The following is an 8,357-nucleotide window of genomic DNA, read 5'->3' as shown; positions in this document are numbered from 1 at the left end:
AATTCGTGATCACGTGTCAAAGTTTTTAGTGTGGAATCCAATAAGTCAAAAATTTTATAAATTGCATATTTTTTGGAAAAACTCATAATTGCATCATAATCGGCTTAATGGGTCAAGTGGGAGAATATTGAATTTATTTTCTAGTGTGGGCCAATAGCCTACATATATCTACATGTTTTAATTTATTTAGACTCCACAATTAGATAAAGTCAATATTTGATATAAAGTTCAGTAATTAGAATTTTAATATAATTACTTTTCTAAGATAAGAAGGAAACCTTGATGGATAGGAATTCTTCTGATAGAGTTTATCTGACCCCATTCTCTTCTCTATATAAGGATGGGTGACTCCCCTTTCATATCATGAGTATTTCCCTATCACTCCAAGTTTTATAGTCATCCTAATTAAGAGAGACAGAGAGAAGAAGGTGAGCTAAGAATTAAATGTTCAATTATTAGGGGTATTTTCTCAACTTTTCTAATTCAATGGTTGACAAAGGTATGTTCATTTTATTCTTGAGTTATATCGAATTCAATATCCTGTAAAGTTTAATTCCACATTATTATTATGGTTACACGTATTATTAAATCTTACACCTCCTTCTCTCAGTTTTTTTTTTTTTTTTTTTATTTTTTTTTTGCTCATATTTTTTTGGCTCAGATTTGTTGTTGTTGTTCATGGTGTTGAATTTTTTTTTGCCCCTTCTAAATAGATCTGGAAATTATGTTTGTGTTTCTGAAATTAGAATAGTTTATAATGTTTTTATTGAATAGATTTGAATAAATTTGTATATGTGTTTGTTTTTGGTCTCTGTAAAAATATTTTTGTGTTTTGTTTATGTACAATATATTCAACTCTCACTCTCTCGCTCTCTCTCTCTCTGACTAGTATTAGTTCATTCAAAAAATTGAATAGATAAAAATAGATGTTAGCATATAAGAAAAATTAGAATAAGAATTTCAACAAATAAGAAAAATCAACACAAGAATTTCAACAGATTGAAAAAATTAAAGAGAGAAACCTACAGAATTTAAATAGATAGAGAAAATAATTGAACAGATAAGGAAAAAAAATTCAATAGATAGATATAAATTTGAACAGACAGTCAAACAAATTTAAACAAATAAATATAAATTTGAATAGTCAAAAAAAGTTAATAGATAAAATATAAAAAAAAAATCAACAGATAAATGTAGGGGTAAAATTGAAAACATAAAGTCTTTCAAAATAAACAGAATGACTTCTCACTAAATTATTTCACAAAAGGTGAATCTCTCACCAACAAAAAATATTCAGTGAACCTAATACCTTATACTTTCCTTAGCTTAGACTTTTTCACAATTTTCCCTTTCTTAATTTCCTAAGAATTATTTTCAAGAAACCAATCATAAATATCCATGTAAAAAAGTAATACAAAAAAATAGTCACAAAAATTCATTGAGATATAGCATTTTTCAAACAGGTAAATATACATTCATTCACTACAAGAATTCACACATTTGCCGACCACTTTTGCCGACCAAAAAAATTTTGGTCGCAAAAAAATGACATTTGGCGACCAAATATTAATTAGTCGCGAATGATCATTATTTTTGACGACCAAATATTATTGGTCGCAGAAGGTTATATTTTGGCGACCAAAAAATATGTTGGTCGCAGAAAGTGGTATACTTTTGCCGACCAACTACAAATTTGGTCGCGGAAGGTCACATATTTTTTGGCGACCAAAAATTTGGTTGCGAAAAACTCATTTTCAGCAACCAAAAAAAATTAGTCGCCAAATTAGTACTTTTCGCGACTAATATTTTAGTCGCCGTTGATTGAGATTTGGCGACTAAAATTTTTTGTCGGTGAAAGAATCTGTTTTTGCGACTAATTTGATTTTTGGTTGCCAAAAGTTTGGGAAGAAAATTTGAAACGTGGGGCGGGAATTGAATTTCTGAAAAAAAATAAAAGCCCTAACCTCCCTTATCTCTATCTAAAAAAAAGCCCTAATCTGTGTCTCTCTATGTTGGTCCGCCCTCTCCCTCTCTCTGTGTTCTCTCTCTCAATGGGTGCCCACTCTCTCTAGCTCCCCGAAGTAGGAGAGAGATGAACATCTCTGCATCGTGCACACTGAATGGCAAGCAGCGTACGCCACCGCTGCATCTCTACACACTGAATCTCTGCATCGTGCACACTGAACACCACCGCTGCAAATCGCCATCGCCCTCTGTCTAATGGACTCCTCATTTCTGGGGGATCCTCACCCAATCTCACCTCATCGCAGACCAGCGTCGCACGCCATTGCTAGCTCCACCGCCACCGCTAGCGCCACCGCTGGATCCTCACAGGTTCTCTCTCACTCTCCGTCTGTCTGTCTGTCTGTCTCTCTCTATTTCTCGTTGTCTCCCTCTCTAGCCTTTGCCCTTGGTCTCTCTCCCTCTCTCTCTATATATATATATATATAATGCGGCGAATTTTAGTACAGAGAGAGAGATTTGAGCTCTGATGAATTGATTCCATTTTTTGGTCAATTTCTTGATTGATTATTGTTGAGAATGAAAGGTTTTGTGGGTTTTGAGATCTCATGGTTTAGAGGATACATAAACTTTTATTTATAGTTCAAGGAGAAATAGAAAAGACACTCACAAAGTGAGTAGTAATATCGCTAACAAATCCCAATTAAATAGCACAGAATTAAGTTTTCAAACAAGATGAAAGAATATTAGTATTTTCACAATGGAATAATACTCAATAGGATTTTCTAAGGATAACCAAACCAATCAGATAGCATAAATTAAGTTTTTCATCAAGCAAGAGGAAAGAATATTTGTATTTTCACAATGAGATAATACTCAATATGATTTTACAGGGTTGAAACTCACCACAGCCAAATAGCTTTATAAATTAAGTTGAAGCTTGACTTAACTCACTCAATAACCTTTGCTAAAAATATTTGAGGCTGGCTCAAATCCCTGTTAGCTGTTTATGATATCTTTATTATTAACAGCGATTTTCTATGAGAAACTAAAAAAGTTGCTAAAAAAATCGTACTTAATACACAGGAATCCCACTTATAGTAAGGATTCTCATCCATTTTCAATTGCATCAAACCCTCTAGGACTAATTAATCAAAATAGGCTATGTAATTCAGTTAAAAAGAAAGGCATACTAGTTAGTTATTAAAATGTAGAACTGTTTATTTCACATGTTAAATATAGATCCTTATGTACCATATCATCTATTACATATGAATTTTAGAATTCAAATGCCATTATTTGTCAATATATCGGTCGATATTAGCCGACATATCGGCAATAATGATACATAATATGGTTACCATTATTTAAAACCATGATTTATCCTTGTAAATTTGGTCAAAACACATTCAACTACATGATTGAACTAACAATTTTACTTGTGCCTAGCAGGCTGGCATAGTGTTTGGCCCCTCACTCTTGGGACATGAAGTTGTCTTAAGCTCTAGATGACCAAAAGTTACAATCGTCTGACCCAAAATTACTAGAAAAATGTTGCTAGAACAAGAACGGAGGGATGAAATTGACTGTTCAGAGGCAACTTGGACTAATAGTCTAACCACTAAAGAGGGTTTAAGTGCATCCTCAAGTGTTTTAACACAATTTGGGTAATAAATTTGCACTTAAGCATAGGTCATCTACCATAAACAAAAAAATTCTCTAAGGTCATCTACACCATAAAATAAAGATAACTACTTCAAAGATCCTATTAATCTAATCCTTATTTTCAAGATCCAATTTGATTTTACTCTCGAAATATTTATTTGCTCTGAGTTTTGCTCAATATAATATAATGACATCTGTGGCATACTTACTCCCTAATCTACCACTGCTTTGAGGTAGATTCAGTTTCTGATCCAACAGTTTTACAGGATAACTATTATTTGTACTTGTGCAGTGATTTGTCTGTAATTGCCTGATTCATTCAGAAAATATTTTGAGTGATATTTATGTACTTTTAAAATTTATCAATCTGAGAGTTGCTGTTCATGCAGGAGAAGAAGGCCTTGAGAGAAGAGAAACTGAAACAAGAGGAAAAGTATATGTGGGTACACATCAGCTAGAGTTGTTTGGCAAAATAGAGAGTGCAATTTTTTGTGTGCTTAGGCAAAATGCCTAGAAGTGTGAGTTTTTTCTTCTCTTTCTCCCTCACTTTTGCAAGGAACTAAACAGTACCTTTACCTCTTTCTACTTCTCAATCACTCCGTATTCATGTATATACTGGTGTCTTAACCTAATTGTTTTCCTGTGCTTTTTTGCAGCGATGGAAGCAGAGATAGTGGCGAAACCTCAGGCTGTGAATCCATGCTGTGTTGTGGTATTGATTTATTTTTAATTCTGGTCATACCATTTTTGTAGTTATTTTTTTTTAATGTGTTTTGTATATGCAGTTGAAAGAGAAATACTCAAAGCTGGAAGCCTCACGGAATGCTCTTTGACAAGCTGTAAAGATTCAAAATGAACTCATTGATAAACTTCAAAAGGAAAGCCTCAATTTTAACAAAGGAATGCTCTTTATTTTTTGTTTGGTTACCATAAAACGGATGGTGAATAGGAAAATATGATTGAAGTATGTGGAAATTTTTTATTTCTTTTTAGATATCATTTCTCCTTCCCTTTTTCGTGATTTCATAGAATTTGTTTTAATCTGTTGTTTTACAAAGTTGGGATGTAAACATGAAGGTAAATGGGTTTTCTTTTTCTCTTAGCAATTCCAAGCTCTGAACAAAGCTTTAGTGGAACAATCCATCTTAAATTCTGTCAATCCCCTTAAATTTTTTATGGTAATGCCTCGTGAAATTAAGGTCATATGGTACCTGAGGCTTCTGCTTACAGTGAGATTTGGGCAAGAGTAGGTATGTAGCCTTACCCCACTTTTTTAGGGAGAGGCTAATTCGCCATAGCTCTAGGGTGGATAGCACTTGTTATCACACCAGCTTATGACCTGTAAATACCATATGAAATCAAGAATCTAAATTTGAAGGTGCCAAAATATTAATTTTTCTTGCACCCTCCACCTACTGTTAAGGTGACCTTGAATTTCACTAGTTCATTACAATAAGATACAATGTTCATCCTTTAAGTAAACCTTTGCGTGCTCCAACCATTATTGGTCAATCTGCTACTTGTAGCAAATCTGTACAACCTCTGTTTTTCTAGCTTTGTGATGGTTCCATAGGAAAACCAATGTTCTGCCTATATATATATATTTATATATCTGTGTGCACGCACTTGTGTGTGATATTTCTTGATGTAAGGTCAATGAGTTTATGATGGTCAAATGCATATAGGGATGCACATCCCTAGAAAAAGCTTCATCCATAGTAATTGGTGAGTGACGTTGACTTCCACTTGATATTGTCTAAAAAACTTTGAACTTATTTTCTGATGAGTTACTGTCTTCAGTTTCATCTTTAATAATAAAATAAAATTCATCGTCTCACCTGTCTGTTTGTAATGTTATCTATCCTCTTAAGTCACATGAACTTATACAATTGAGATAACGTCTTGCTGTGACATGTTGACATAATACTGATCCCCATTGTGTTTTTGCATGGAAAGTTCAGAAGTACAATATATATGGAAGAGAAATGCCAATTTTGATGCAATGAAATCTGTGAGCGTATGTATGTTGATTTTTATGCTTGGGTTTACATGTGATGTGTAAATTTACCATATTTTTGCAGATACAGAAATCGAAGGAAATTTATACTAGTAGATTAATAACATTTTCCTTTTCTTTATTGTGTCATTTCTTTTCCAGCATATGAGGAGGAAAGGGTGCAGGCTGATGCTGAAAGGCAGGAGAAAGCAAACGAGTCAGCTATTCGAGTTTCATTGGAGAATGAGATATCCTTTCTGAAGTCTGAGATACTTTCATTGCATCAGAGAGGGGGCTCACTCGCTCAAGATGTGGATGGGGAAGTAATTCTTCTTCGAACACGCCTTTCTGAAATGGAAATGGAAATAAAACGGTTCGAGGAGCTTGTCAAGAAAGAGAGAATGGAAACAGATTCTGAGAGGAGAAAAGCTGATGTTGAGAGGAAGGAAGCTAATGAAGCACGGAAAATTATGAAGGCAGAAAAAAGTAGGGCTGCTGAAGAAAGGAGACTTGCTGATACTGAACGAATTAAGGTTGAGGAAAATCGAATTCAGTTGGAGAAGTTAAAGAGTGAAGCCGATGAAGCAAGATCAAACTTGGTTTTGGAGGCATTCAAGTCTAAAGAGGCAAACAAAAAGATTCAGTTAGCTCATGGAAGAGCGGAGAAAGGTTGCAGAAACAAATAAGAAGGCGGCCATAGAAGAAAGACATCGTGCGAATCAGTTAGCTCAGCAATTAGAGGATAATAAGTGAAGAATAGAGGAACTATAGAAAGAGATATTGGAACTTGTGTCCTCTAGAACATCGGTTGAGGCTCCTGCTGTTCTGCCTGATAAAAATATGAATTGTGAAATTGCTATAATGAAGTTGCAGAGAAAAAAACTGAAGTTTAAAAAGAAGCAAGTAAAACATGCAAAAAAAGTTGATGAGTTCAAAATATATCGTAATAATATACTACAACAAGAACTATGTTGCTTAAGGCAGGGTTTTGTTCAATTTTCACATCGCCTGGATGTACTAAATAACTACTTCTCACATTGGGGTGAAGGTAGTGATGACCTGGTAAAGGTCGGTTTCTCTTTTGCTTATTATTCATTTAAACTATCTGAACATACTTGAATTAAATTTTTGTTGATTATTTGATAGGTACAGTGATGTCATTTATCAATAATAGTCTATAGCATACAGGTTTCTAGTGTTTGTTATTGGACAATATTTTGGTTGAGTTTACTCAGAAGCAAGTTAATTGAGTACATAGGTATTTGACTGATGGCTATTTAGCTTTTAATCTGATGGGTGAGTAATCCAATCAGGGCTTATGCTCTTATAATTCATCATGGACTTGCTTGTATATGTATTTTAATAAATATTTGGAGATAGTTATTTGGTTGAAGATTATAAATAATGCTATTCATATGTAGCTACTGTCAGTCAAGTTTTGCAACCTGAGAATATATAGTTTCAACTTTAAATACTTTAGTTATGTGTTGAGCACTTATTCATCCTATTTTTTGTATTCTTTGCAAGTGATTAGATTTCGATATCTTATGCTTTTTTATTTTTTCTCCTTCCTTGAACCAGAGCATACACAAGTTTCTTCACATGGTATTTACTTAACTACTTGTCTAATTTTTGCAGACTGGCAACGTCTTTAATACTCCAAGCTTAAACTTGAGGAGGGAACGCTTCAGTAAAAAGCGGCGCAATAATGAGCTTGTAAAGCCTATTTGCACAGCTATGGATGCCTCTGATTTTATCAAGCGAACCACAGAATGTACTGCACCATCACTTCCTATTAGTGGAGGAAACTGTACAAAATGCATTTCAGGTATTGATTTAAATTGGAGCCTCTGATTAGAGGTTCTAACAGAAAAATGTTACAGAGTTCTGTCATAAATTCCAGTACAGCATCTTTTTCTGATAGACAATTGACGTGCTCACAGGAAAGAGGTGCTTTTTCTGTCACCACATCAGCTAAATTGGCAGAAGAGAAATCGAATTCACAACCAAACGTTTCCAGCTTGTCTGGTGAAGTTACCAAAACGAGGTATAATGAAAATCTGGCAGTGGTGGCTGAAAATAGTGTCAGAAGTCCTATTAGCACTGATACTGTTGGGAGGACTGGGCATAGTAAGATGAGTTGAGATATTACTTGGGTTTGACTGATGAGTTGAGATATTAGTTGAGATATAATGTAAAGTTTAGTACGTAGTTTTTACTTTGTTATCTTGCAGACAATCTTGCTATTTTTATGGTGGGGAAGGTTAAGTTCATTATGTTCTCTCTCTGTGTCTGTCTCTCTTTGTACTTGACACGATTGTAAAGAAATTAAGTTGTGTTGTAATGTTTATGATTGATGGGGAAATGTTCCGATCTTTTGCATTCCATGGCAACTGAGTGTGAAATGTTGTACTTTTGTCCCAAATTCTCAATAGCTTTTGCTAATCAAAGCCTCAAAACTAGTAAGGGCACTCGTGGCCCAATAAGTTATACTTTTGCCGACTAAATAAAGTAGTCGGTGTATCACCAAGCACATTTGGCGACTAAATAATTAGTCATTAAAATTATTAATTTTAACAACCAAAGGATTTGGTCGCGAATAGGTCTATTGCCAACTAAAGTTTTAGTTGCGCAAAACATTTTTGGTCACGGAATGTGACAATTAGCGACTAAACAATTTGGTCGCGGAATGTGACAATTGGCGACCAAAATTTTTTGGTCGCGGAATGTCACA

General features: G+C 34.3%; 1 protein-coding gene across 1 annotated transcript; it reads left to right on the top strand.

Annotated features, from left to right (window-relative positions):
* Positions 1-615: 615 nt before the first annotated feature.
* On the top strand, positions 616-7,865 carry LOC145795221 (uncharacterized). The gene is made up of 5 exons (XM_082878837.1): positions 616-4,339; positions 4,413-5,648; positions 5,786-6,691; positions 7,262-7,451; positions 7,567-7,865. The coding sequence occupies exons 2-3, from the start codon at positions 5,576-5,578 to the stop codon at positions 6,307-6,309; spliced, it is 597 nt and encodes a 198-aa protein (XP_082734963.1). The 5' UTR covers positions 616-4,339; positions 4,413-5,575; the 3' UTR covers positions 6,310-6,691; positions 7,262-7,451; positions 7,567-7,865.
* Positions 7,866-8,357: the final 492 nt, after the last annotated feature.

This window comes from Camellia sinensis, chromosome 7, assembly GCF_055761805.1.
Source record: "Camellia sinensis isolate YWXY chromosome 7, ASM5576180v1, whole genome shotgun sequence".
Classification (NCBI taxonomy): Eukaryota; Viridiplantae; Streptophyta; class Magnoliopsida; order Ericales; family Theaceae; genus Camellia; species Camellia sinensis.
The sequence above is the reverse complement of the archived record's forward strand: the minus strand, read 5'-3'. Positions and strand labels throughout refer to the sequence as shown.

Coding starts and splice junctions, on each gene's coding strand:
- LOC145795221 (XM_082878837.1), top strand. CDS start 5,576: ATGGAAAGTTCAGAAGTACAATATATATGGAAGAGAAATGCCAATTTT. Junction 5,649..5,785: donor AATGAAATCTGTGAGCGTAT/GTATGTTGATTT, acceptor TTTCTTTTCCAG/CATATGAGGAGGAAAGGGTG.